This window comes from Panthera uncia, chromosome A2, assembly GCF_023721935.1.
Source record: "Panthera uncia isolate 11264 chromosome A2, Puncia_PCG_1.0, whole genome shotgun sequence".
In the NCBI taxonomy this organism is placed as follows: domain Eukaryota; kingdom Metazoa; phylum Chordata; class Mammalia; order Carnivora; family Felidae; genus Panthera; species Panthera uncia.
Window position 1 is genome coordinate 151631324 of NC_064816.1, and position 27650 is coordinate 151658973.

General features: G+C 47.0%; 1 protein-coding gene across 4 annotated transcripts; it reads right to left on the reverse strand.

Moving 5' to 3' along the window:
• Positions 1-362: 362 nt before the first annotated feature.
• Positions 363-26303, reverse strand: TCAF2 (TRPM8 channel associated factor 2). Of its 4 annotated transcripts, none has more exons than XM_049641997.1 (8): positions 26081-26303; positions 22950-23583; positions 8668-9659; positions 8272-8369; positions 7029-7242; positions 6485-6724; positions 5304-5641; positions 363-2967 (listed from the first exon to the last, which is right to left on the reverse strand). In XM_049641997.1, the coding sequence occupies exons 2-8, from the start codon at positions 23570-23572 to the stop codon at positions 2713-2715; spliced, it is 2760 nt and encodes a 919-aa protein (XP_049497954.1). In that variant the 5' UTR covers positions 23573-23583; positions 26081-26303; the 3' UTR covers positions 363-2712. The 4 variants fall into 4 exon arrangements, 3 of the variants coding, with proteins under 3 accessions (XP_049497954.1, XP_049497953.1, XP_049497955.1); XM_049641996.1 differs by having other exon boundaries at positions 22950-23586; XM_049641998.1 differs by having other exon boundaries at positions 22950-23605.
• Positions 26304-27650: the final 1347 nt, after the last annotated feature.

The window sequence follows — 27650 nt, forward strand, 5'->3', positions numbered from 1 at the left end:
GAGATCAAAGAGGTTGTTGCCTGTTTTCTCCTCGAGGATTTTGATAGCTTCCTGTCTTACATTGAGGTCTTTCATCCATTTTGAGTTTATTTTTGTGTGTGGTGTAAGAAAGTGACCCAGGTTCATTCTTTTGCATGTCGTTGTCCAGTTTTCCCAGCACCACTTGCTGAAGAGACTGTCTTTGTTCCATTGGATATTCTTTTCTGCTTTGTCAAAGATTAGCCATATGTTTGTGGGTCCATTTTTGGGTTCTCTACTCTGTTCCATTGATCTGAGTGTCTGTTCTTGTGACAGTACCATACTGTCTTGATGATTACAGCTTTGTAGTATAGGTTGAAGTCCAGGATTGTGATGCCTCCTGCTTTGGTTTTCTTTTTTAAAACTGCTTTGGCTATCCGGGGTCTTTTCTGGTTCCATACGAATTTTAGGATTATTTGTTCTAGCTCTGTGAAGAATGCAGGTGTTACTTTGATAGGGATTGCATTGAATATGTAGATTGCTTTGGATAGTATCAACATTTTAACAATATTTGTTCTTTCTATCCAGGAGCATGGAATGTTTTTCCATTTTTTTGTGTCTTCTTCAATTTCTTTCATAAGCTTTCTGTAGTTTTCAGTGTATAGATTTTCCACCTCTTTGGTTAGATTTATTCCTAGGTATTTTATGGTTTTTGGTGCAGTTGTAAATGGGATAGATTCCTTGATTTCTCTTTCTGTTGCTTCATTGTTGGTGTTCTATGGCAGCCTCTTAAAGCTGGTATTATCCATCCATGCAGTCTTCCTTAACATCATCGATAAGAATACCAGTTCTGGAGTTGAATTTCCTGGGTTCAACTCCTTTCTCTACCTATATGGAAGCTAACTAGTCACATGCTGAGACAACCAGAAAATCAGGTACCAATACTTTTTGGAACTTAAATTTGATATTTAGTAAAAATTCAGTAGTTAACATGAAGTAAGTCAGAAGTTTGTTGAACTTCCATTTTCTAGGTAGATTTTTGTTTAAATTATAAATCTTTCATGGAGGAGTTTTTCACTGCTAGGGGTTTCACTCAAGCCCTGACTTTTCCTCTTATTATCTGGGTGACTTCAGAAGTTATTTAATATTCCTTAGTATCTGTCTCCTCATTTTTGACATGGGAATAATAATAGTACCTACTTCAAAGGTCTGTTGTGTAAATTCCATGAGATAACTCACATTAAATACCCCACACAGTGCCTGCACGCACTGATCGCTTATTGTGAGCTGGGTGTCATCACTGTTCTTTGAACTCACAAATGTTTATTGAGCACCTTTCATGTGAAAAGCACCTGAGAAAATATAGTAGTGAAATAAAAGGAAATTATCCTAGAATTGGGAGGAGGAGGATGGGATTCAAAAAAGGCATTTCCTAAGTCAGTTCTTCTTTAGAAGAGCTACTCTACTCTGAACGCAGTTCATGGAATGATATTCAAACCACAAAATATGGTTTAAAAGTAAGCTAGAGAAAAATGGCCACACCCCATTAATCCTGGAGATGTAGCTCCATTTAGAACTCCACCTAGCCAAAGAGTTGGGATGGGCTGGAATGCATTATTAGAAAGCTCAGGGTTAATTTGGTCTGCTGCATCCAGTAATCCTGCTCCTGAGTAAAGGCTGTCATGCATAAAGACTTTTCATTCAGTACAGCTGTTGTTATCACCGGACAGCGCCTTGATTCTTTGGTGACCAGAGGAGTCAGTCACCTATTTTGTGCTAAGAACAAACAGGCTGGTGGACCTGGTAGGGGTTACTGCTGTGACTTTACTTTTGGTTGAAACACAAGTACTAGAAGATGGAACTAACCAAAAAGACCAAGTGGCTTTGTAACATTGAGCTTGAATTTATACCATCTTACTTGAATTTATACCACTCTTTGGGTTAGGTCATACCCACGAGTCCTTCTAGAGGTGGGAGAAAGGATGTAAGACAGGCTAGGATCTCAGTACCTATCATCACCATGTCTGGAAACAACACCTGTACTCATTACATAGTCTTACACAGAGACTGCATGCCTACCTCAAGTGGCCAACTCTGAGGTGGGATTCAGTCTTCGGGTTGTCCACACAAGACTAGATAGACAGGCCAGGCCACCATGGGACCTGGCAAAAGCTGAAGAATGCCCTTGCATGTGTATGCATTTTGCAGTGGATGAACGTGTTCACCATTATCAAACAGTGGACTTTTATCCCCAAGTCACGGATGAGAATACAGAAGCACAGAGAGTTGAAGAGATTTCCCACAGAACCAAACAAGTCCAGGGCTCTCTATACCAGCCTGTCTCTCTTGCTATTAGAAAACTTCCCAAAGCATAAGAAATTTACAGTCATGTTCAAGGCTGGCAGGGGTGAGGGAGTGATGTCAGATTGTTATGGTAACCCATAGTCGTTAGAACTGTTGGTCAGAAGTAGAAGCCATGAGCCTGCAGGACCTCAAGATGCGCAGAAGAAAGGTCCTCTGCTGGAGAAGGAGGGTCGTGAAGCAAGTCGGTTGAACAGGGAAATAGTAACAAGGGCATTTTCCCGAGAAAGTTGGGGTCATTTTGTCTTATGACCTTAGCTGCCTTCCTGAAGACAGCTCGGGGATGGATGTGGGGCTCAGGCTCAAGAAGCTAATCTGGAAACATGGGTGGTGGCCTTGGCGAGTGATCGTTCCTCCCCACCACCACCACCCCACTGCCTTGCTGCACATCCTTTATACCTGAGGATGCACGTACATCCGCATGGGGTTTTCTTGCCACTCAGGCAGACAGGACAGGCTGGCGGCCACTTCCTTCTGGACAGGCCAGCCCCAGGCCTCAAAGAATGGAGCCAGATTCTTCTGCACCTTTTCCGAGAACTTCTTCACCCACAGATTCATCTTGCCAGCCTTGTCTGTGGGGGTGCCAGAGAGTGTCTGGTACTCAGCAAATAACTGGGTGAATGGCTCCCACCCAAAGGCTTCCTGGAGCTGAGAAGAGAAGGAAGGGGCAGAATCAGGTACCAAGTTGTGAAAGCACCGGCAACATGCATGTTCAGAAGTATATTTCAGTTACAGCGATTTCTTCTCCTTGACCATTCATGAGCCTCCCTCCTGTAGTCTTGGCTAAGACTACAGAGGTATAGAATGTGCAGGGATCCTGGGGTGTCCCAGACCACCCCTCTTTTGTGGAGGAGAATTCTGACCCTGGGGTATAAAAGCCAAAACGGATAACATCCTGAAGTCAGACCTCCCTCTGATCTTATTGCCCTGGCCTCTGACAGTCCTGCTCATCACTATTAATTAATGCATCAACAGACACTTATTACACATACAGCATTTATTAAATACCTATAGCGTGCCAGGCATTGCACTAAACAATGGTGATTAAGAGCCCCTGTCTTCCAGAGGTCACGGGTCAGTGGGAGAGACAGACGTGTAAATAAATGTAAAAAAAAAAAAAAAAAAAAAGAGGCTTATCAAGGAGATAATGTCAGGAGAGGAGGGCAATAGAACTGAATGTTGACAGGGGACCTGACTTGATGGGTAGATAAGATGTTCAAGCACATTTCAGCCACAGGAAGGAAGGAAACCTGGGAACTGGGGGACGAGAAGCTGAAGCAGCAAGATGTGTTCATAGTGGGAAGGAGTTTGGAGTACCAGAGGGTAACTCGAGGGGCACGGGAGCTGGGCGATGAAGCTGGTAAAAATCTGAAGCTGGCAGGGTCTTGTACACCCTGCTAGGTGGCTTTGACTTTGTATGTAGAGGAGATCACTTTAATAGTTTTAATCATGGAGTATTAAGATTATTTTGGAAGTAAAGTGGATGAGGGACAGTAGGGGGTTGAGGCAAGGAGGCTGTTGTCACAGAGCAGAGACGAGCAGTGAGCACCTGTACCAGGGCAACAGTGGGAGGAAGGGTGGCGAGCAGGTAGAGGAATCAGAAGGTGCCTGCCCATCCTGAGACTGAGTCTCAGACCCCAAGATGATGGGTCTTTCCATAACTTCTGCAAAATGATCTTCAAGGCTCCATGGTGAGTGGGTAGGCGGGTAGGGTGAAATTATGGCTTTAACTTCCACTTCGGTGGCAAGCTACTATTTAAGGTCTGTCTCCATGTAGACCCTCAGACCGGCCGTGTAAGAATACAGAACTGAGGCAGTGCAAAGTCATCTCATTGAGTGGTGCTGTCTCCATTCACTCTTAGAAAATAAGGGGAAGAGGGGCACCTGGGTAGCTCAGTCGGTGTCCGACGTTAGCTCAGGTCACGATCTCGTGGTTTGTGAGTTCGTGCCTCACATCAGACTCACGGCTGTCAGACTGTCAGTGCAGAGCCCACTTCGGATCCTCTGTCCCCGTCTCTCTGCCCCTCCCCCACTTGCACTCTCCCCAAAATAAATAAATATATTTTTTAAAGATAAGAGGAAGGGAAGTGATTGAGAGGCAGTGCCAAAGCTTGAGTTGTGTCGTTAACTTCTGATTTTAGGTTCCGGGTCCATCATTTAAATGAGTGATATGGGAGAGGCTGCTGAACTTCTTTAATCTGGTATTTGCCTCTGTGAAAAGCAGGCCATACCACTGCCATATAGGGCTGTGGCAGGCAGCATAAGAGATCTGATCTGGGGAACAGACTTGAGAACTCTGAAACATTAATATTCAGAGCAGGCTGGGGAGGGGACAGGGCTTTGTGCTTATTTCACAGGAAGTCTACCCGCTTCAGGACTTTGGTATCCTTGGGAAGTGGGGTTGGTTGGTTATTCCTTTATTCGTTCTAAAGACATTTCAGGTTCAAGTGGTGTGACTGAAGTCAGAGAGCCTTGATAACAGTTATCTCCTAGAAAGCTCTTGTAATGCAGTTGTCCTGGACTCATACCACTGTTATTACAAACGGATGGATGAAGGGATGTAACATTCTCTTAATTCACAGAACTAAGGTTAGGAAAAACAAAGAAAAACAGAACGACACCCATTTCTGGAGCACTCATTAGGCAACCATGGTCAGAACCAGTAAGTGGAAGTGCTTGGCTCCAGTCTCAGGAATGCCTCAGAACTTCTGCTCATGACCAGCAGACCAGTAGGCTGTATTTTGTCCGCTTACTTTGTTTTTCATAATACTTTTCATTTCCTCTTACTTAACATCGCAAAGTACAGAAGGCGAGTGGGACAGGTGTCATTATCTCTATCTTAGACATATATAACCTGGGAAGCCCCACCATGTGGTCCGGTCCCCCCCTACCTGTGCCCAGTCTGGAGGCGGCAGTGAAGGGGATCCAGGATGCTACATGGTAGAGGGTTCTGGTGGCTCTCAACTCCCTGACCTTCTCCGTACCTGTAGGTATGTTTCCAGAGCTGTCCACACATTCCAGTCGTGCAGTGGGGCTCCCTTTCTTACATGGGTTTTAATTCTCTTCTCTCGTTCTGGAGGGCTCAGCGCAGGATGGGCCCGAGCCCTGGGGATGCCCAGGACCGTCTCATGCACATAGACTGACCAGAGGTTGCAGGTGGCCTCAGTGGTGTGTGGGGGGAACTCCCACTTTTGTTGCTGCTGGTTGTGACCCAGCTCATGGATGGGTCCCCACAGACCCCTGCTCCTCATGCCTGCCTCATTGATGAGCTCCTGCACTGACTCCAGGTGGCACATGATGGGGTATCCTGAGTGCATCCAGCCTGGGAATGCAGAAGCAAGAGATGAGGGGCAGGGGGTACCCAAACCCATCTCCCTTCATTCCTCTCTGCCGGGTAACTTTCCCTCACCATCCGGGTTGCCTTCCGCAACACCGGAATCTCCATGTTGATCCGAAAGTAGATGGCTTCCTTTACCCGGTCAGAAACTGAACGGTCCCTGGCCCCCTGCCCAGCCTTTCACGCCAGAGTTATGCCCTCCACCTCACTGTGGCCCTGAAGGATATGAATACACTTTACACAGCCATTCTTGCTACAATTCAGTGCTTCACTTTGTGTGATTTTCCTATCCTGTGAGTCTGTGACACCATGTCCTGTGTCTGGATTGGAGAACAGTGTCATTTCTTCTGCCATGTAAACCACTGTCTTGCAGATTTATACTCATCAGCAGAGGTCGTCATCTCCTTTTTTAAAGAGAAGAAAACCAAGGTCCAAAGGAAATGTCAATATGTCAGAACCAGATCTCCTCATTTTTCTTTCATGTAAACCTCTCAATACTGAACATAAACTGCTCCTTTCCATGGCCAACTCACTTCTGTTTGGAGGAATATTTCTATTTTAACCTCTCCTTGAAATAACAAAGAGATGGCTCGTCACTATCTGTGAACCCCCAGGAGCAATTTTTTTTCTGAGATTGTCCTGCCATCCTGTGAAATCTCACCTTGTAGATGTTCACCTTTTCACACGTGAACATCTCTGCGTCCCCATCAAGGTCTTTTTTCCTTTACTGGTTAGATTATACCCTTCACATACTGGACATGAAAAAAGGCAAAACACTGAATAAATGGTGTGCGCTGACTAGGAGGAGCACAGCCCTGGAGTACCCACCGGCTGAGATCTGCACGTCGGCAACAATCCTCTCGGGACGGCAGAGAGGGAAAGGCTGGGCTGCCAGCCAGGCTATCGCCTGCATCATCTCGTCCCAGAGGTGGAGTGCAGGCTCGGGGTCCTCCAGGGTACGGAGGTCTGCCGTTGGCACCGTCAGGATGATATTATCGGTGGCCAGCTCTCCCCAGGGAGCCAGGCTCTCCTGGACACAGTTCTTCCACTCCTGCACCGATGTCTTACCTGGGAACAAATATCATGGGCATGTCTCCCCACTTCTCCAGCTTACCTTGAACTCCAGGAGGAGGTCACTGAAATAATGAACTGGACATGTGGGTCTATGTGCCATGAAGTGAAGGACGGGCCTCTAGACCCTCCCCTTAGTTCTGCCCGGAAGTCTCCACAGCCACAGGGTGTTTCATAGCCCCACCCCACCTCTACTTACATCTTGAACACTTCTTCCCCCTTCTGTGTGCCAGTCCCCGCCCCAGCCCCCCTTAGCAACCGGCCTGTGACTCTGGTAGCATCCCCGGCATTGTCTCCTCACCCAGCTTGTAGTATGGGGCGGGCACGGCCCTCTTGATGGTGACAGGTATGGGGCCCAGTTTGCTGCCCTTCGGCACGATGACATAGAGGAGGCCGCCCCAGAGGCAGGAGACCGACCGCGTGGTCCTGTCCATGCAGCACTGGTGAGTCACCACAGGGGCTCGGGACAGCTTTCTGGCCTCGGTCAGGTTATCAGTGTGGCAGCCAACCTGTATCTGGGGAGGTGAGTCCATCATGTGTAGCAGGAGCTAGGTCTCTGTGGTGAGTGTGGGGGGCCCTGTGTGTGCTGGCTGGATGGCGGGTACCCGACAAACACCAGCTTCCCCCTTCTGTGAGCTACCCGTGAAACCTATGAGGTCGTCCTTCAGCAGTCATAGGGAATGAACGGTATGTGGGATCATTCTTCTGGGGGTTTAAACAGCCCAATGATGGAGTGTCACCAGACAGACCAGGCACAACAGCCCTGAGGCAGATATGGACCAGGGCCCTGCGGTGTCTCTGTACCAGGTGGGACCCGGGCTCTCGTGTCAGGGCCTACGCCGTGTGGTGATTCCAACACCAGGATGAGCCAGACGGGGTCCTGGGCCGCCTTTTGTGCACAGAGGGGGCCAGCCGTCCAGAGGTGGTGAGATGTGGCCCGAGGCGGGAGGGCTAGTTCTCACTTCCCCCCGCCCTTGTCCGGGGCCCCCCCACTCCCCTTCCTGGTCACACGGGTTGAGGTTTGTTTTGTCTGGAGTCCTGGGGTTGCTTCTTTTAGGTGGAACGTAAGCGAGCTCCCGAAAGGCGGACACAGAAGAGCCCCTGACTGTGGCAGGAAGTGACCCTCAGGTTGAGGCAGGACAGTGTTAATCCTGCCTGTAGGGCCTGCTTGTGTGAGTGACCAGATGAAGCACAGCCTCAGGGGTCAAGGTAATGACGTAAAACACAGAAAAGCCGTGTGCTGTTGGTGAAGTGGGTGAGGTTCTGAGGATGTGATGGGGCTCCTGGGGCCCCTCACATCCCTGTGGGGACGTAAAATCACCACACGTGGAAGTGCGAGGGCTTAGGTGTGAGTTCTATGCGTGACAGTAGCTCTGGCATCTCAGTTGCTCCTTTAGGCCCCCTGAAATAGATCTGCTTCGTCTATGAAACCTGTGAAATGGGCAGAATGGTCCCTCCTGGCCTCCCGGGAGCGCTGCCGAGACCCAAGGAAAGCCAAGCGGCTCTGGGGTTTGGGGCGTTGGCAGTGGCTACTCTGGTCTTACCTTCAGACCGGCGCAGGCCGCAGCTTCGGACAGCGAGACTTCTGCACTTTGTCCGTGCGGGAGGTAGAGCCCGGTACTCACCCAGCGGTCCTCGTTGCCTGACAAAAGCCACAGGAAGGGCTGAGTTCTTCGCCCAGCTGACTCTGGGGCACCCTGGAGCCTCCCGGCCCCTCCCAGAGGCACAGCCCCTGCCCTGCAGACCTCAGCTCACCCATGCTTCCGGCATGCATGCCCCCCAAACCCTCATTGGAACCCCGACCCCATCTTCCCTGAAGTACGTGATAGGGAATGACGCTGGCCCACTGGAGCTCGGTACCTGCAATGTCCTGTGACACCGAGGAACCCCCCCCACCCCCCTGCCCCGGGGCCTGCTGCTCTGGGCATCTCGCTCTGTACCTGGGTTGCTGCCATCGATCTCCACAGCGATGGGCTGATCTGAGGGGGCCGGAAGGGAGCCGCAGGTCCCCGTCCCAAGCTCCCGTACCAGCTGGGAGCAGTCAGTCCCAGAGCGTGCCAGCTCCGTGGCCAGGCAGAGCACCGCGGCCTCACAGGAATCGCCAGCCACTGGGTGCTCCCGGCTCACGGCTGGGAGGCCTGACAGACGCAGCATCTTCCTCAGGAGCCGGTGCAAGGAGGTGTAAGCCGGGACCCCCTCCGCGGGAATCTGTAGGAAGGCCGCACCGTCTGCTCCCAGCTTTGCCAGCCAGCGCTTTTCCAGGTTCCCAGCCCCACGGTTCAGCGTGGCCTGGAACTCGCACAGCGCCGTGCGGATGTGGTAGCTCCGCATCTCGGGGGTGGGGACAGGGAAGCAGCCCGGATCGAGGGTCTGAGCCAGGATGCTGAGGCCAAAGTGGTTGAGGATGACGTTGCCGGGGAAACCGGCCAAAGTGGAGCGGCCCGGGTTCTGGGAGGCCCACCACCAGGCCTGGCCCCCGATCAGCAAGCCCCCACCCTCGGCCACGAACTCCTGTAGCTGCTTGGCCTCCTTGTCACAGTAGGCCTTGCAGCAGTAGACACGCAAGTCGTGCGTCAGATGGGGCTGCAGACCGCACTCCAGGCCGTGCTCCGATAGGAGGGCGCACAGGTTTTTCAGCTCTGTGTTCACCCCACATTTGCCTGTCTGGCCTCTGGCCAGCCAGCGCACAGCATTGAGCAAAAAGGGCCCCATCTTGGGAGCCCAGAGCATGCCCTCGTGGGCGGCGAGGACCACCCGGCCCCGGCCATAGCGGGCGGCTGCCAGGAAGCAGCTGAGCGAGGCGTCTAACCCCAGCGGGAAGGCCAGGGCCCCATGCACCAGCAGCTGCGAGGGAACTCCCCCCGTCTTGATGTCCAGCTCTGAGATCCCTTCCAGGAGCTGCTGCTGATCCCGCCTGAGATCCTCCCCGCACCTGGAGGGTGACACAGGGACAGAGGGTCAGAAGCACCGAAAACAAGCTCCTAGATAGGGAGTTCTCGGTGTGGGTGCAGAGGGGACAGTTCGTGCCAGCCTCCTGGTTCTGACTGATAACTGCTAGGATTCAAGTATGGAATACCATTTACCTTATCGGATCTGAGGCAGATTTTTTCACCTTTGAACGACTAACTGATGGCATATCGCTGTTTAATTGGCAGTGTTGACTCTTACTTCGTGACACAAAAATGGTGCTTATCTTATAACTGACATTGTCGTGGATTTGATGAAATACTGAGGAGTGACGTAGTGGCCTTATGTGTACATCTTAAAGTCCACCTTCTCCAAATAAACACTGCCAGGAATTCTTCCCATGTTAGTCAACTGGTTGTTGAATATTCTGGCTTGAATTTCATATCTTTTTAAGTAATTAAACATATACATAAGTTAGTAAAAAAATAGTCTATTCCTAGAGAAAGTAGTCCTACTGTATTTCTCACAGCTAATTTTCTGCCAGAAAAAAAGCTGTAAAAACATCAGATTGCTAGCTCTGAGCTAGAAACACAAGTAAATTGTTTAATACTACAATTAAAGATTCATACACACACACACTGTAAAAATTCTCAAATCTGATGAGAGTATTTGTCACTTTTTATCGAGAAATGGTCTAAACGTAATAAATTTAAAAAAACTTTTGTGTGTCAGGATTTTTTTAAACCAATTTGTAGATAGATTTGTGAATGTCAAACAACGGGACATTGGTTAAATAAGTTATGGTTAACTGTAGATGGCATACCATATGATAATTAAAATAACTGTAAGATAATATTGGAAAATGCTTCATGGAAAATATTTAAAAATCAGATTCCAAGATACTGTGCCCTAAATGAGCCAAATTTTTGGAACAAACCACCAAAAATGAAAAAGCAAATAGAAAACATGAAACCAGAGGCAGAATCTAAAGTCTGTTTATCACAACATCTTCAGTGACCATCTTGGCTAGTGGGATTATAGGCAATTTTAATTATCTTTACAAAACTTTATTGTCTCATCATAAAAATCAAGTGTTGTTAAAAAATAGTTTATCCATTTAAGTTGCAAAACATTATGGAAAAAAGTACCTCTTGCACAGCTTCTCCTTAATTTCTCTTCAGCATAAAGGAGGAACAAATAAAAAAATGGCATTAATCATACCATGGCTTGCTATTTATCAGTTAAAAACAACAGGTAAACCCATGCGAATTAACATGGGCAGATGTCCAGAACATTGTGCCGAGCAAAACAATTTGCAAAATAGCAGAACTTGGGGATGCAATTTATATAAGACAAAAATAAAACAATGTTAATATATGTCAATACATATGTCAAAAAAGTCAGGATAAAACCACAATAAACTTTTGGATCGTGGGATGGAGAGAAAGGGCTGATTTTGAAAGGGATGGTCACAGGGGTTTTTCCTCATTGGTAGTTTTCAAATAGGGAGAATATATGAATGTAATTTCTCTGGCAATTAAAAATTAAATTTAAAATGCTAAGGTAACTGCTGGAAAAATAGAAATAAAATGTATAATCTACAAATGTGTTCGGGACTTTAAGGAATAGAGAAAACTTAGTCAAAAAAAAAAAAAGAATGCAGAAAGAAACAAAGCATAAAAGCAGAAAATAAGGCAAGAGGAAGAGATACACTGAAATTGTTATTTTATATAAATGGGTTAAATTTCTATATGAAATGACTGAGCCTCTTAGCTCAGGTTAAAAATATCTAGGTATAAGCTGCTTGTAAAAGACATACTCCAAACTGACACAGAAGGACTGAAAATGAGGAAATCTGTGTATCAACAAAGCTGTATCGGAAAAAACCACAACAAAAAGAAAGCAGAAGTGCCGGTATTAATATGAGATGCAACTAAATTGAAAGAGGAAAGAGTTAAAATACACCAAGTGAATATTTTCCATGGGTAAAAGTTACACTTTACCAAAGATACAATTTTCATCAATTTTTAGGGTCCTAAAAACAAAATGCTGAGAGCAAAAACTTGGCACAAAACAAATTAAAATTTGATGAACTCATAATTGCATTTGGGATGGTAGTGGATCTGTCAGCATCCAGTGGGTCAATTACATTAAAAAAAAGAAAAAAGAGGAGAGAGATGATTTGAGCAGAACAAAAAACACGCTTGATCAGAGAACACTGGTGCAATATCTCCCAGACGCTGAGGATGATGGGGAGAGAGCCTAGGATGCTGCATTCCACCAATTTGAGGCAAGACTATAAGGAAGAAAGTAGACTTTCTTAAACATGATGCATTAAATAACATACCAGTTTTCAGCACACAAGCACATGCACAGATGAGCAAATTAGATTATCTGCGTCAAGCTTTTAAGAGCAGTAGCAACCTCAGTCCAGAGGCGTCCTCTGGGGATAGGGCCTGGCAGTGTGGGATAAAAGACGATCTACTATTCTGTATATATTTCTCTGTGGTCTGTATGTTCTTGACAATAAGCTTGAATTCCTTTTGAAAGAGTTTTGTAAAAAGATGGGATGTTAAGACAAAGGAAAGATGGAAGGAAGAGCAAACATAGTAGATGGGATACCAAGTAATTCTCAGCAGAATGCTTGACAGTGTTATGAGGGCAATATTAATGATCTCAAGTATCGATTTACCAATATTCAAATCTTGCATACTATCAATGGTATTGAAGTCTGGAAAATAATGAACGTAGCTATTGCTTAACGAGGCTTAATATATACTAGGTATCCACACACATGGATTCTTTCCTTTAATCATGATAAAACTGAAATACATTATTCTCGCTTCACAAATGAGGCTTAAAAAGTTAAGCAGTTTGCTCCATGGTTCTTAGCTAATAACTGGCAGGGACAGGAAGCAAATCCAGGGTGGTTTGCCTCTAGCCAATGTTGTCCACACAGTGAAAACTCTCCTTCAATTGCTTGAGTCTTTGGATTAAGCCCACAAGTGGGTATATGGCAATCAATGCATATAGTTTGTGCAAAGGAGACTTTAAAAAGATGTGAAGGTGCAACTAATACTGTGTTTATGAAAAATGAAATATGTGTGTCCCTTCGGAGCTGACAGTGAAGGGAAGCGAGAGGTGATAGTGTTCAGGTAATACACTAGGTCACATCTAAGCAGACAAGTGATACGTGCAGTGGCTTTTTTTTTTTTTTTTTTTTATGTAGACTTCACACCCAGTGTGGAGCCCAACGCAGGGCTTGAACTTACCCTGAGATCGAGACCTAAGTTGAGGTCAGCAGTCAGATGCTCGCTCAACTGAGTCACCCAGGCATCCCATGTAATGGTTTTCTGAATGCAGCTTAAAGAACCTCACAATAATGACAACTATGAAGAGAGGGCTTAGTGGGAAGTGAGCCACTGTCCCCTTAACCATACATTGGCCTTCCCTATCCTATTCCTTATGATGCCTAATTGACTTTTTTCCTGAGGTGTTTGGTTCTGAGTTTGTTTTCTTTGCTCTGACATCCTTCTTTTCACTTCATTCTGTTACTTGTTTAACATATATTTTTGGAAAGTTCTAAATAGAACTTTAATAGCCTGAAACATTCTCAGGGAATCTGCTTCTGTTCACTGGGTCGCATTTTTCTCCCACGCCTGATTGATTCTGTCATCTTCCATACTAAATTTGTCTTTTCTGTATTTCCCTTTCCAATGTATTACGGTGTTTTTATAGAGTTATTGTACAGATTTGTTCCCCCAATTAGCTGCTGCAGACCTCTTGCATGTTCTGAAATAGTTTGGTTCAGTTCGCCTTCATATGCTCCGGGACCCGTTTGCCTATACACACCCCCCACATCTATCCACCTTCCTGGATTCTACGGAGGTTGGGATATTGCTGCTTTCCACTTTCTTGTTGTCTGAGGTGTGTAGCATGAATCAAACGGCAAAGTAATCACCTGGGCCTACTGCTGTCCTTGCTGGGAGCTAGTCCCTGCACTTTGGGGGACTTAAGGCTATGCCTACCCCACCCGAGCAGGTGTGGAACACACCTGAGGGGTTCCACCCACCACTGTGCATGGAAGATGGCAGCTCCGGCTTCCCTTTCTGCCTCCACCAAGTCCTGCAGTGGCTCTGGTGCTTTTATATACTCCCCAGTGTGTTCGTTCTAGAATATGAGAAGGCATTAATGATAATTCTTGGATTTGTGGTGGTAGCTTTCTTCTTGCGTCTGGGTTGGGGTGGGGGTCAGGAGATGGTACATACCGTGCCACACATCAGTCACCTGCCAGCCTCGAAGCCTCCCGTTCAGCTGTCTACTTGGCATTGCTCATTCATTTGGTCAGATTTGGTGGAGAGGGCAGTTCTGGGATCTAGCCCCATTGCATACAGTCTTTACCTGGAAACTCTTTGGACCGTGGTGAGGATCAAATGAGAGAACACAACACCTTTAGAAGATGCATAAGCTGCTGGCATGTGTTTACTTTCACGTGAGCAATTCCTAATATATTCTAGACTTTCTAGGTTACACCACGTATAAATGTCACGAGCTATTGTTCTGGGAGTTGTTTTCCCTAGCAAGTGCCTTTGGATCTGACTTTGTTCTTTGTTTTTGTTTTTTTTGTTTTTGTTTTTTTTTTTGAGAGAAAGCGAGTGTGGGAGGGGCAGAGAGGGGGACAGAGAATCCAAAGTGGGCTCTCTGCTGACAGCAGAGAGCCAATGCAGGGCTCCAACTCATAAACCATGAGATCATGACCTGAGCTGAGATCAAGAGTCAGACCCCTAACAGACTGAGCCACCCAGGCACCCCCTGACTTTGCGTATTAAAGTAACTTCAGTGTCTCTCTCAGTTATATAAGCATGGGTGTGCAGTCAGCGCTTGCCCTTGGGGACAAGACATTGAGAGTATCTTCTGTTTTGGTTTTTGGAGAATGCCCCTCCCCTTGGCAGAGCATTTCCCTTAAGACACTCCAGGGCCTCCAGCAGGACTTTGAAGTCAGCGAACCTGCTGGGTCAGTCCAGGCGCCTTTGACCAAGATTTGCCAGCAGGAAAGTTCCCTAAAAACCTCTAAGGGGACGCCAGGTAAAGGAGGCAGGAATCTGAGCTGAGGGCCTGGGCTCAACATTATCAGGTCTTCTTAGACTTTAGACGTGACCCTCTCAGCCAGCTTCAACCCAGTTTTTGGCTGAGCTCCCCTGGCAGAACATTCCTTAACATGAACTTATCTGTGGGGTTAACACTAGCATACTAGCCACCCTTTCTCCTTCATGGTTTTGGGTGTGTATTCACCTACGTATCCATTAATTTATATGGTATACAAACATTTGTCGCTCTATACTGTGTTTCACACGGCAGGCGCTGCGAAGAAAGCAGCAGACATGACAAGCAAGAGCAAGGCATTGGTGCAGCTTAACGTTCTGGCTGGCTGGACAGGCGCCAGCCAGTGCACAGGTCGGGGGTGTGCAGGTTGTGATCACTGATGTCGAGGCCATAAATGCAGAAGAGTGACACGGGGAGGTTAGTCTTAGATTCAATAGGGTCATCGGGGAAGACTCCTCTGAGAAGGGGGTTTGAGCTTGAAACTGAATAAGAAGAATAAATTGTCTGGTCCAGAGCTTCCCAGAGTACGAAGAGAAATTTGAAAACCAGGTCTTAAAATGAACTTTGCCATTGAACTACTAGTGTTATTTTTTTTTTTGAATAACTGGATTTGCAAATGTCTTTAAAAAACTTCTTTAACGTTTATTTATTTTGAGAGAGAGAGGGAGGAAGAGAGAGAGAATCTCAAGCAGGCTCTGCACTGTCATGTGAGCACACAGCCGGACGCGGGGCTTAATTTCATGAGCTGTGAGATCATTACCTGAGCTAAAACCAAGAGTCAGATGCTTAACTGACTGAGCCACCCAGGCACCCCCACAAATGTCTTGAAACTTTATAGGACGAGAAACCTAATGTTACACCTTGAGGTCTTTGAATTTGGGGGGATTATTTTAGAAATTTAAAGATGTGTGTGGCTGATGTACAAGCTATACCCCCCCTCGAAATACTCAAGTTAGAAAATGTCTACGTACTCAACAAAAGGACACAGTTAAACCAACTGTGGCACGTATATTGTGACTAAAAATTCTCATTAAGAACATTACTTTTAAAAATAGAAAAATGTTCTTAAGCAAATACAAAATAGCAGTACATAACAACAACTGGCAAAAATGATGCATGATGACAGAAGATGTGTAAAGGTCAAAATTTTGTTGGGGACACAATGAAAAGCTAAAAATATTCAGATATTTCACTGTCATGTTGTTATTTCAGTAAAAGTTTTACAAATAAGGAAATCTGATAACATGGAAAACTTATTTTCATACATTACCTGAACATTCCCAACACTTCTGTTGGTCAATCAAGTATGGACTTCAGTTAAACACTACTGTAGGCCCAGAGCCCAAAATAGTGTCTACAGTTTCACAGGCTCTCAGCACATTTTAGCTGAGTGAAAGAATGGATTGACAGGTTCTAGAAAGAGGGAAGGAAAACTGATATGGTAATGAAATTTCCATCTTTACCCATTTTGTTGCTGCATTAATAGAACAATATAAGACATAAGGTCAGAGAAAGAATCTTAGTGTAATTTGAGGAAAATTTCCTATTGTGTAAGGGTTTATACAAAGGCAGAGGAGTGATATAAAATTTTTTTCAGGTTATAATTATAGACAACTTGGAGATAACAAATGTTTAAAGAAGAAAATAATAATCACCTATCAGCTTATCTCTAGAGATATACTATTAATACTTTTATTTTCTATCTGTACACATCTTAACTAATTTGGCATCATTTAATATAGTTTTATATATTAATTTTGTCTATTGTATCATCAGTATTTTCTTACTCCTTTAAGTAATAAGTCTTTAAGGAGTTAAAGAGTAAGATATACCATAATTACTATTTTTTTAAAGATTTTTATTTTATCTTATTAAAAAAATTTTTTTTAACATTTATTTATTTTTGAGAGACAGAGACAGAGCATGAGAGGGGGAAGGGCAGAGAGCGAGAGGGAGACACAGAATCTGAAGCAGGCTCCAGGCTCTGAGCCGTCAGCCCAGAGCCCGACTCGGGGCTCGAACTCATGAACTGTGAGATCATGACCTGAGCCGAAGTTGGATGCTTAACCGACTGAACCACCCCGGTGCCCCTATACCATAATATTTTAAGCAATATTCCATCTGTTAGACACTTATAGTTTTCCCCGTGTTTTACTTACTAGTGAAACACCATTAAAATTTTTGCTACTAAACTTTGCCCCATAGACACATTTCTCTTTTCCAATCCTTCCATCTTCCCTTCCCCCATAGGTGCTGATTCGGAGAGTCCCTCCTAGTAAACTTTCTGCTTACTCTCTCGGTCTTTGAGTTGGGTTCCTGGGGAACCCAATTCTGGGATAGTTGGTAATGTTTAGCAAAAATTACATGTGCATTTATCCTTTGACTCAGCAATCCCATTTCCAGCGATATGCAAAATTACAAAGACATATGCACACAGGCATTTACTGCAATATAGATGAAATAGTAAGAATACTGGAAAAAATTTTTAAATACTACAAACACAAATCTGTCAGTAAAAAACTATCTGAATAAACTATACTACATCCATACATTTCAGTGTAATATATAGTGCATATCTATAGGTTATTATGGAGCCATATCCAGAAAACAATATTAAGTGAAAAAGTAAGGTGGAGAAAAATATGTATCGTATACAGTTGCTTTTTTCAAGAAAAAGGACACCAGTGTGTGTGTGTGTGTGTGTGTGTGTGTGTTCATACATATACTAACAATGGAGTAAAATGATTTTTTTTTAAAAAAGCGAGAAAAAAAATTATATAAAGGAACAGGGATAGAATATTGGCTTCTTAAGATTTTACTTTAGATCCACATAGCTATGCTAAATTATTATAAAATAAAATTAATTCACAAAAGCGCTTCCAAACAGCAAAAGTAAAATATCCAAATGAATCTACATGTGTATCCATTTATTTATTTATTTATTTTTTAATCTTTTTTTTTAACGTTTTTTTTATTTATTTATTTTTGAGACAGAGAGAGACAGAGCATGAACGGGGGAGGGGCAGAGAGAGAGAGGGAGACACAGAATCCAAAGCAGGCTCCAGGCTCTGAGCCATCAGCCCAGAGCCTGACGCGGGGCTCGAACTCATGGACCGCGAGATCGTGACCTGAGCTGAAGTCGGACGCTTAACCGACTGAGCCACCCAGGCGCCCCTACATGTGTATCCATTTAGTGGTGTAACCACAAAGAGAAGAACTAGTCTAAGTGACTTTAAAAGATGGTAATTTGACTTTATATACCTCATAAAATATATCATAAGGATGAAAGGAACTGAAAATAATCTTTAACTGTGCTGGTAGTACTGTTATTTGGCAACTGTTATGTGTGTCTTGTGGGATAAAACAAATGAGTTATTAGGGTGCTTTCTTTCAGAACTAGGATTATTTAGCATGGGACAAAAAGGAGGCAGATGTAATAAGATCACTGAAAGGAAATAAAACCCTATAGCTCTGAAGTTGAATTTGAAGCATGAGAATGAGCTCTTGATGTATTTATCATTTCAAAATCCTTATTTCTTAGCTCTGCCCACTCAAAAGGCCTGGAAACAATGATCAACCCAAGAGCAGTGAGCACACCACTGTGTCTCTGGCTCCTAAACACCATTTCCCACTCAAAGGAATAAGGGCTCCTTGTAGAAATGGCTGACGTTGGGTCTGGGGCAGGAAATGTGTAACATGAGGCTGAAACAAGGAAGTCCATTAAGGCTGGGTCAAAAAGTTTTAGTTTGACTTGAATAGGTTCATGATGGAACATGTTTATTATGTGAGTGTTCCAATCCATGAGTTCATAAGGACAATTAAAAAAAAAATAAGACACAGTGGAGACCTTTGGAAGATTCTAGGGAGTCCAACTCAGTGCTTTGGAAAATCCAGCATTTATCCTGCCTTCCCTAAGCAGACTATGCCAGGGTATGCAAATAGTAGATGAAGGGAATTATGTTTTTATAGAAGTATTCTTAACACTGGATAAAAGGAATGCTAGAATTTTAAATATACCATCTTAAGTTTATTTTTATTTATTTTGAGAGAGAGAGAGACACAGCAGGTGAGAGAGGGGCAGAGAGAGATAAATAAAATAAATAAAAGAGAATTTCAGGCAGGCTCAGCTGTATCAGTGCAGAGCCCGAAGTGGGGCTTGAACTCACGAATGGTGAGATCATGACCTGAGCCAAAATCAAGAGTCAGACACTTAACTGGCTGAGCCGCCCAGGCGCCCCTAAAGCTACCATTTTATAGCCACTGATGAATTAATGGATCTAGGACTAGGCAATGATTATTAATGACTTTTAATATCACAGTGAGAGAAACAGACATTATGTTCCATTCTGTGGACATACACACATTACCACGTTTAAAGTGATCAGGCCAAAAATTCAAACATGAGGCTCATCAAGCTTCTAAATTGGGGGGTGGGAAACTTTTCCAGCAGGGTAGATAATAGACATTAGGCTTGTGGGCCACATGGTCTCTGTTGATCCTATTCAACTCTGCCATTGTAGCTCGAAAGCAGCCACAGACCACATGTACACAGAGGGGCATACTGTGTTGCACTGAAGCTTTATTTACAGAAACAGGGAGGGCATGGTTTGCTAATCCCTGCCATAGAATCTACATCTAACTTCCAGTGTACAGGAAATACAGGGAACAAAGGAATATATTACATGACACCGTAAGAATGCAATCTAAAAATTCAGACTGAAGTGAACTGTTCAGGCAGGACAAAGTGCCTAGTTTCTTCAACAACAACAACAATAACAACAACAACAACAACAACAAAACAGAACAAAAAAAAAAGCAAGAGATAAAAAGAATTGGGAAGGAAACTGATATCTTACAGGAGACATAAAAGTCGTATCAGTCAAAATATTTGGGTTTTAATAAATACCAGTTCCAATAAACTTTGAAAAAAAAAGATAATCATGGAAATAAATGATGCCATTAAGGAATGACAGTGGTGCCTTGTGATTGTTTTTGAAAGAGTTTATATGTTTAGACATACATACTGAAACATGATGGGATCACCTGGGTGGCTCAGTTGGTTGAGTGGCTGGCTTTGGCTCGGATCATTATCTCATGGTTTGTGAGTTCAAGCCTCACATCAGGCTCACTGCTGTCAGAGCGGAGCCTGCTTCGGGTCCTCTGTTCCCCTCTCTATTCCCCTCCCCGGCCTGTGCTCTGTCTCTTAAAAAAAAAAAGAAAAAGAAAAAGAAAAAGAAATATGATATGTCTGCAATTTACTTCCAAGTAATGGTAGGGCTGTGGGTAAAACCGACTATGAGTTGGCTCTTCTGAAGGTCAGGTCATGGCTGCATGGGGCTCATGGGACTGGTCTTTTGCATGTGTGAAGTTTTCCGTAATTAAAAGTTGAAACAAACACAAAACATAACTCAGGTTCAGCAACAGAGATGAAAAAAATGTACGTGTAGATGAAGAAAAATCGCTTTAGTTTGCCGGACAAGAGCCTCTGGAACAATTAAGTAGAATCGGGCTCATGGGATTTCCTGTTTGTCCCATAGAATTAGAATCAAAGACAAGCTGCAGTGGATCAGATCCACTCTGAGGTTTCTGAGTGACCCGTCCCCTCCCATCCCCTCCTGCCCCTCTCGGAGGGAAGGAGGTCCCAGGGCACCAGGGCTTGGGGCTGACGGCCCAGGGTGCTGCTAGCTGCTCACCCAACAAGCGTATGCTCTTCCTGGCATCAGCAACTTGATTTCTTCAGAGTTGCTAGTGCGCCTTTAAAAATACTCAGCAGGGGCGCCTGGGTGGCTCAGTCCGTTAAGCGGCCGACTTCGGCTCAGGTCATGATTTCGCGGTCTGTGAGTTCGAGCTCCGCGTCGGGCTCTGTGCTGACAGCTCAGAGCCTGAAGCCTGTTTCAGATTCTGTGTCTCCCACTCTCTGACCCTCCCCCGTTCATGCTCTGTCTCTGTCTCAAAAATAAATAAACCTTAAAAAGAAAAATTTTTAAAACACTCAGCCCCTCAGAGCCTCTGGCAGCAGAGCTGGCCAGGTGAACAGTAAGTCTAATGGTCGGGGCTTCCAAAAATATTTTATTTTCTGAACTAAAAGGGATCTACTCAGCAGGTGTGGATATCGATATCTAGCTTATCCTAGGTATACTTTCAGTGCCTGAAGTAGTAGGGGCAGCCTTGTGACCATAAAGAATAAGGTGATACGCCATGACGGGAGGGGTGGAGGTGACGGTGCAGAGACAGAGAGAGAATGAATGAACCTGGCACATCACGGAGTGTCTGCCACAGGCTTATCTACCTGAACTTTGTGCTCCACAAGAAAACTTAATCCTGCATGGTTAATCCACTGCGGTAAGGCTTCTGTGACATGTCACCGAACACAGTCACTGGTTTCACCGTTACCCCAACCCCCAAGTATCCAAAATTAAACTTCCTGGTCTCCTCTGAACTCCCTTCTCAGTCTTCCTCCACTTCATAAATAGCAACTTTGGTCTTTAAGGCATTCAGATCCAAACTCCTGTCGCTTTTTCCCTTCTCGCTCCATTTTCATCCATCAGCCATGCCTGTTGGGTCTCCAGTCTCACCTCCAGCTCCACTGCCGTCACCCTGGTGTGAGCCACGGTACCTCTTAAGTAGCCTGTTTCAGGAGCCTCCTGACTGGTGTCCTGCTTCAGTCCTGCCTCCTACAGCCTATTCTCCATCAATCAGAAGGCCCCTTTTGAAATGCAGGTACTTCCTGTCAGTCCTCTGACCCAAATCCTCTCACTTCCAGTAAGACCCAGAGCGCTGCCAAGGACTACCTCACGTCCTTTTACACCAGCCCTCATTCACCCAGCTCCGGTCACACCAGCTTCCTCAGTGTTCCTGCAACAAATCAGGCGGGCTTCTGCTTCGGGCTTTCACCTTTGCTCCCCCCTCCGCCTGAGTTCTCTTTTCTTTTTAAAAGTGTATTTATTTTGAGAGAGAGAGAGAGAGAAAGGGAGCGCATGCAGGTTGGGGAGGGGCAGAGAGAGAAGGAGAGAGGGAATCCCAAGCAGGCTCCACGCTATCAGCACAGCCCGATGTGGGCCTTGATCCCACAAACCATGAGATCTTAACCTGAGCCAAAATCAAGAGTAGGACGCTCAACTGACTGAGCCAGCCAGGCGCCCCCTCAGTTCTCTTTTCACGGATGTCCATATGGCTCATTCCTGAAGTTCTTTCAGATCTCTTAGCTGTCACCTGACCAGACCAGAGAAGCCTTCCAAGGTGGCCGTTTTCTTGTTTGCACTCCTCTCCACTCCCCACGCTCCTCTGTCATGCTCTCCATTTTAGGGAATTGTGTTTCCCTGGCTTCCTTGCCCTTGGGCTTCTGGTGGGTACACCCATGGGAGGCAGAGGCAGAAAGAAGACTGAAGGCAGGCAGGCAACAAGAAGGAGACGAGGTCTGTGTCTCTCTCTTCAGGCTGTGTCTCTGGCACTCACGGTGTCTACTCTGAGATGCCAGGTCCCACAGACACCCCTCCATCTGGGGTCCCAGCTCCTGCTACACAGGTTCCTACCAGATGACTCAGAACCTGGGCTCCAGTGACAAGGCCACCTCCCTCTGTTGGTCATGCTGTCACTAAGCCCTCCATTACTGTGCTGTCTCTTGTGTGGCTTTCCAGTTCCTCCCTCACCTGCATAGTCAAGTTCTTATATTAAGTCCTTCTGTTTCAAACACCAACTAGTCCTGACGGGGCCTGACCGATAAGCCTTCCCTGATGACCCTCAGTGCCCTCGACTCCCCTCCCTGTCACTGTCCACTTATCCTGCATTACTTTCCCTGTGGCTCTTATCAACACATGCTAGAGTTTATATTTATTTGTTTTCTTAATTGCCTAACTCTTCACCGGCATATAAATGAGCAGGTAGTAGGACTTGGTGTGCTGTGTGGGGCTGGCAGTGGGCTGAGCTCACACAAATAAACCAGTGTTCTTTGATCTGTTTAAGAGATCTTGATAAGCACTCTCCCCATCCTGGACACTAGACACAGGAGACAGAGAGATGAATAAAGCAAACACTTCTATCTGGACATAGGACAGGGTGACGGTGAGAACCCAGCCTCCCTCCCTGTGTTTGCCTTGTGGTGCTTCCAAAACAGAGTGGAGAATCACGTGTGTGAAAATGGAAGCTCATCCAAGAGGGAGATCAAATCTATTGTTACCATGTGTCCGACTCCCCGTAGGGAAACACCACTCACCTGACATGGAGTGGGATCTTGGGTACCTTCTTAGAGACCTTGAACTGTCTTCTGTCCCCATAGATGTCGGTGAAGTACACTCCAGCCACACTTGTCACCTGGTTCCCGGGGAACCTGGACAGCACATTGTCACGACCATGCTGACTGGCCCAATACCAGGCTTGGCCCCCGATGAGCAGGCCACCTCCACGTTTCACAAACTGGATCAGCTCTGCAGTCATCTTATCATGGTAGGCACTGATGCAGTAAACCCCCAAGGGGGCCCCCAGTTCCGGCTGAATCTGTGCCTGAACCCCACAGCCCTGCAGGATACTTACTAGTGATCCCAGGGATGGGTGCACTCCAGTGGGAGCCCCAGGTGAGGGACAGAGCCAACCCACTGCATTAAGAAGAAATGGAACCAAGCCAGCATCCAGCAGGTAGCCTTCATGGGACACCACCACCAGGCGGCCTCGGCCGTAGAAGGAGGCAGCAATGAGGACCTGGCCCTTGTCATTCACCATCACCGGGAAGGCGGCCTCTCCAATAAGAAGAAGTTCACTAGGGATGGGGTCTTTGGGGACATTCCAGCTTGTCACTCCATCCATGAGGGCCTCGAAAGCACTGGCAGGAGTTGTCGCCATGGTTCAACCAGCTGCTGCAGAGGAGATGAAAGGCTGCGCTTGGTCAGAACTGATGAAGCATCAAGTGAAAACACAACTAAACACATTCAAACTAAACCATTCACTGGGTTCCCCACTGTGTGCCAACCACTAGGGGGCCCAGCAAGGCACACAGGGACAAGGCCTTCATTTTCATGAATCTGATATTTCAGCAGGGGAAGGACAATAAATAAATCGGTAGACAAACATAAACACAGCAATTCCTAACCATTAGGATGAAAATAAGGAAGTGATGTGATATCAAGAGTAACTGGAGAGTCCGTTGAGATTGTGTGACAGGAAAGGCCTAGATGAGGAAGTGACCTTCAAGGTGTAACCTGACGTTTCAGCTGAGACGTGGCATGTGTGGGAGCCCAAAGTAGCCCTGGGCAGGGCAGAACACGACCTGAGTGGCTGAGGGGGGCGGGGCTGGGTCCTGCACAGCCTGGTACAAGGTGACAGCCATGTGCGTGAGCTGACTTAGTATTGTGCTGCATCTCTATGGACAAAACGGTCAAGTGACCTTTCAGAAAACTGCATTTTGGGGGACAGTTTTGACTAAATGAATTGAAATGTCTCCCAACTTATCATGGCTGCCCTAACTAGGAGTTCCCTACCTCTGTGTGGGTAGCTTTCTTTTTCCAGGGGTCTTTTAAAATTCATTGTGCCTGGAGAGCCTGGGTGGCTCAGTCTGTGAAGCATCAGACTTAGGCTCAGGTCATGATCTCGCGGTTCAAGGGTTCAAGCCCTCTTTTGGGCTCTGTGCTGACAACTTGGAGCCTGGAGCCTGCTTCAGTTTCTGTGTCTCCCTTTCTCTCGCCCCTCCCCTGCCTATGCATTCTCTATCTCTCAAATATAAATAACATTTTAAAAAAGTCAGTGTGCCTAAAATTCAGCTATTTTTTCCCTTAAAGCAGCTTCTCTTGGATAAATTACTTAAGCCTCAGTTTCCCCACTTATAATAAAGAATAATACATCCCTTGGAGGATCATTTTTGGAGATTAAGAGAATGCATATGAAAACACCTTGTGCTGGGTACACAGTGAGTGCTGAGAAAACATGAGGGTCTGTCCCTATGCTGACCTTTCTAACTTCCCCAAATGACAAGGGCCATGTTCTGGGTGCCTGTCTGCTCCCCTCGGCCTACCCCTGACTTCAGCAACTGCCATGGAGGAACTTCCTGGGCACTCGAACGCCTCCTCACTTCCGCAGGTACACAGGGGCAGCCCTGCAGTGGCCCTGAGCGGGGAAGTGGAGGGCATGTGGACTCCGTGCCACAGTGGCTGTCCTACGTGTGTCCACGAGTCCCTCAGCAAGCACCTGAGGGGCTCAGCTCCAGCTGCCCCAGTGGTGAGCAGCTCAGCCCTTCGCTGCCTTTCCCTCCTTCCTGGTCTCCCCCTCCCCACTTCCTCACCTGCATTCGGGGCTCACTTCCCAAATAGGCTACCCGGCTCCAGTCCTTGTAGCAGGCCTCGCTTTGGGGAAGAATCAAAACTAAGACACCAAAGTTTTCCTCTACCTTTGCCTCCTTCCTTCCTCTCTCCTGTTTCCATAGACAGTCGGCTACCTCACTTTGTTCTTCTGGCACCGGGTCTCTCCAACATGAGTGAGTGCCTTCCGCTTGTATTCACATCCAGACTAAACCCATCTGGCTTTAGTCCCAGGATGGATTCTCATCTACCGTCTTCTCAAGCCATCCTACCCACTTCACTTCGTAATAAAAACCCTCTGATTTCATCCACTCTCCATAAGGTAGAAGCTGAGTGCCTTGCCCTGGATTCTAAGACCTCCATGGTCTGGGATGTTCCAGACTTTTTTTCCCTGCTACATACATTCTCTGCAAACCTCTAGCAGGCTTAGCATCCCTGAACATGTCCTGTATTTGCTATAGAAGTCCAGCTCCTGATCACCCTGTAACTTCCCGGCCCATCTAACCACCTCTTTCTCAGTAATGCTCCCAGGAAAGTGAATTCACAAAAGAGAACCGGTACCCACATCGAGCATCGTGGGCCATGAGGGCGAGTGATCTCAGCTTTCTGGTTTAGGACTAGGGAAAAAGCAGCGAAAGAAGTCAGGCAGCCTGAGATCAAGATCATGTTAACTACCTTGGAAAGGGAAGTCTTTCAGTACCCTGGGCCTAACAGGAAAAACAGACAAAAAACCCAAGAGATGAGTAATAGTTCCTCCGAACCCTGACCTCAACTCTCAAGAAGTAGGTGCGCGCGTGTGCGCAGACATGCGCACGTACATGCATACATCTTGGTAAGATTTTTGATTCACAGGTTCAAAGAGGCGAGAGAAAAGTGTTTTCAGAAAAATGGCAAACAGCACCAGACTGGGTACACGAAAGGAAACCCGGGACCCAGGCAGAGAGAAACACCTGAATGAAGGAACATTCCTGGGCATGCTTCCGGCACCAAGCGGCGCCCCAGCGAGCCCAGGTTCTCGGCCCCCGCCCCACCCGCAACGCTCTCGGATTGTTAAACTCACGATCGGTAGCAGGGTCCGTGGCGCTAGCTCCGAGCACGGGGAACTTATGCGGTGGCACAGCAAGCGGTCTGGGGTGGGGCCTGATGGAGGAGGCAGGCGGGGTGGGGCGCGGTTGGGGCGGTCCGGGGCGCGGTTGGGGCGGTCTGCGGCGCGGTGGGCGGTCTCGGGGCCGCGTGGAGAGGGCGCGGAGTGGGACCCAGAGGCGGCGAGAATGCGGCGAGGTGCTGGGGGTACGGCCCGGGGGCAGGGCGCGGCGGTCGGTCTGGGCGCCTTGTGGAGGGGGCGCGGCTGGCGACCCAGGGGCAGGCGTGCGGGGCGGGGTTGGGGTGGTTCAGGGACGGGGCTCAGTGGGCGGTCTGTGGGGCGGAGCCGGCGGGGCGCGGCAGGCGTGGTGGGGCGCCGCCCGGTTGAGGCGGCCCGGGGGCGGGGCGGCCCGGGGGTGGGCGGGGCGCGGCGCGGTTGGGGCGGTTCGTGGGCGGGACAGGCAGGAGAGGGGGCGTGGCGAGGGGCATCTCGCCTCCGAGAGGCCCCTCCCGGCCCGCTGCGCTTGAGGTGGTGTCGCAATTTGCGGAGCTCCATCAGGGTGCGTGACTCATGCTCCCAGGAGGTGGAGTTCCTCGATCTGCGGGGTTCGGGCGGAAAGAGGCTCTCTCAGGCCCTCCGAGAGTTCTGGGGTACGAGAGGGGAGCTTTGCCGGAAAGCAAACGCCAGGTCTCTAGTAAACCAGATTCGGGGCAAGCAACGCCCGACGACAGCGTAACCCAGCGCCTAGGGGTTTTGGCGTGGAAGCGCCTCCCTCCCCTCCAGTGGTGGGGTGCAGCGCCAGAGAATAGTTTCCTGCGTTGAAAGGCTGCCTCCTGGTGGTCAGCACCCGCCCGCGCAGCCCGTGCTCGTGGGGTTTCCAGGCTGTGCAGGACACTCAAGCTAGTGCTGCGTCTGGGAGTAGAAGAGACATCGGTGCCAAAGATATTCTTGTTTCAGGGGTTTTCTTTAAGTGTATTCAGTGTGCAACACTCCTTACTAGGAAAGTGAAATTTTCTTCTCTTAGAAAGCGACGCTTTTTCTTACCTTAGCGCAGCAGTCACTTGCCTCGAAAAGAATTTCCTAACCTCCAGATTATACCAAATCCTGCTCCCGACCACACCAGACACCTCTTTCTTCTTCTTTCCCAGGTTGCCACTCCACACTTGCTTGTATGACCACCGATTACCGTTGGTTTCTCCCATAGGCTCTCTTGCTGAGTGTGCCATCTGTCTCCGTCCTGTCCGTCATTGCATCCTCACTGCCGAGTTTCATTTGTCACGTAGCAGGCTTCCGTTTCTTAATAATTGCATGAAAGTGTGTGATTGAATAAGCGAATAAGCATATAGTGAATGTTCAAGAAATGTGTACTGAACTAGTAAATAACCGCGTCTTTGGAGGACTAGCAAAAATTTGTTTGGTAGAGGACCAAATGCAGTCAGGTTTCAGATGGAAGAGGCAAGGAGAAACCTATACAAGGCACGCGATTTGGCTAAGACCTATCCGAATTTGAGAATACTTCAGGGTGGAAGCCCAATGTGAGCTGGGG